Source organism: Vombatus ursinus, unplaced genomic scaffold, assembly GCF_900497805.2.
Source record: "Vombatus ursinus unplaced genomic scaffold, bare-nosed wombat genome assembly UNPS02010394.1, whole genome shotgun sequence".
Lineage (NCBI taxonomy): Eukaryota > Metazoa > Chordata > Mammalia > Diprotodontia > Vombatidae > Vombatus > Vombatus ursinus.
The window spans coordinates 9201929-9203816 of NW_020950172.1; the positions used below are offsets into that span (position 1 = coordinate 9201929).

Genomic DNA, 1888 nt, shown 5'->3' on the forward strand with positions numbered 1-1888 from the left:
AGGGGCCTTTCCTGTAATTTGCTCAAGCTACCTGGGCTACCAGACTGCTGCACTCTGTCTTTCTTCTGGTTCAGCTGTTGCCGGGTTTTTCCTAGGGCGATATTTCAGAGGTTAATCAAGCTCTTCTTATCTGATAGGGCCCTTCCTAGACTGCAAGCCCTCATCTCACTCTGCTCTCATCTACATGCCAACTGAGTCTCCCATTTCATTCCTCTGGTCCGAGAACACCAGCCCTGGGGGGGGAACAGTCCACTAACACCCCCCCCCCACCTTTGGTGATCAGAGGCCACCTTTCTTATCTGAAAAATGAGGGTAATCCCTGTGGTTTAGGAGCCTTGGACAGTTGTTGTGAAGCTCAAATGAGTGCTCTGTAAGTCATAAGGCAGTTAATGCCAATGACCATTCCTACCTTTCTCTAGGTGACTTTCCTTGGGTCACACATTTGTCTGGGACCCCGGACCTAGCACTGCCTCATTGGACAGAATTTTTCAGAGCTCTGGGGTCTTTGACAGCCAGCCCGACCTATCTGACTTTAAAGACGTCGCTAATGAGGGGTCGAGGGGTCCTAGCTTTCAGCCCTCCAGGGCCTGGGGTCTCAGGCAGCCCAGAGACCCAGGGCTCATTCTCAGAGGCTCATCCGCCAAGCTGGCTCGGTCCATCCAAAAGTACTGAAGCGCCTGTTTTATGCAGGCACTGTGCAAAAGTGATGCTTCTCTCCAAGTGGTCACCCAGCGCATTTTGTTAGAAAGACCTCCAGAGATGGGGAGCTCACTACCTCCAGAGACAGCCCTGCCCATTCCACCTGGAGGGCGTTAGCAAGTTTCTCCCCACACTTGGAGGGATGGATGCCCACGGGGGGGTTGGGGGGGTTGGGTGTGTGTGTGTGTGTGTGTGTGTGTCATTTTCCCCCTTCACTCTCATGACCCAACCCCGTCCTCGGTGCTCAGCATCCCTGGGCTCCCAGGGCTAGGTGCTCCGGGCCCCGCCCCCTCCGCTCCGGCCCCGCCCCCGCAGCTGCTGGCCCCGCCCCTTCAGCCGGAGCCGTCGATGTGGCGCGCGGGAGGGCGCGCCGGGGGCGGGGCCGGAAGCCGGGGGCGGGGCCAGGCCCGGGGGCGCGCGCCGAGGCAGCCAGTCAGGCTGCGGGAGCCGGGCGGAGGAGGCGGCACCGGAGGAGGCGGGGCCCCCGGAGCCCCGCCCCGGGCCCTCACGGGCTCTCCGTTGCGTCTTGGGTTTCTGCTGCCTCTGTCGCTGTCGCTGCCGCTGCCGCCGCGTCCGTCGCTGCCGCGGCCGCCGCTGCCGCCGCCCTATCCTGCCGAGGCCATGGCGGAGCCGAGCAAGCAGGACATCGCGGCCGTGTTCAGGCGTCTCCGCTCCGTGCCACCCAATAAGGTAACGGCCGCGCGGGCCCGGCGGGGTCGGGTCGGGGGGGGGGGGGGGGGGAAGTGCGCCTGCGCGGAGCCCAGTGAGGGCGGGGGAGCCGGAAGAGAAGTGTGAGTGCGCCTGCGTGGAACTGAGCCAAAGGGTGGGGGGGGAGGAAGGAGGAGTCTCCGCTGCCAGGGACACGTCGCACTGTGGAGCTGGGGGCCGGGACCCAGAGGCATCACCGCGGGGTGGGGGGGGAATCGGGAGACCCTTCCAGTCTCCCCTTGTCATTGTCTTTAGGGGACCACCTCACCCCACCCCCCATCTCCTGGGGGGGTCATTGGGGAGGGGCCCCCTGTCATTGCCCGTGGGGTCTGTCCCTCTTATCGCTGGGAGGGAGTCAGAGAGGAGGACCCTTCCCCCAGTTCCGCTTGTCATCGGCCTTAGGAGACCACCCAGCCTCGTCCTGACCCTGAAGGAGGGTCAGGGAGGGGAGAAACACTCCCCCCTCCACTCATCACCCCCC

The 1888-nt window shown here is 63.6% G+C and overlaps 1 protein-coding gene across 1 annotated transcript in view; it reads left to right on the top strand.

Annotated features, from left to right (window-relative positions):
* The first annotated feature begins 1281 nt into the window (after window positions 1-1281).
* Window positions 1282-1888, top strand: part of ARFGAP3 (ADP ribosylation factor GTPase activating protein 3) — a 55995-nt gene continuing 55388 nt past the window's right edge. The window contains exon 1 of the mRNA XM_027854236.1: window positions 1282-1389. Coding sequence (XP_027710037.1) covers window positions 1321-1389 — 69 coding nt within the window. The 5' untranslated portion in view covers window positions 1282-1320. The remainder of the gene's footprint in view (window positions 1390-1888) is intronic.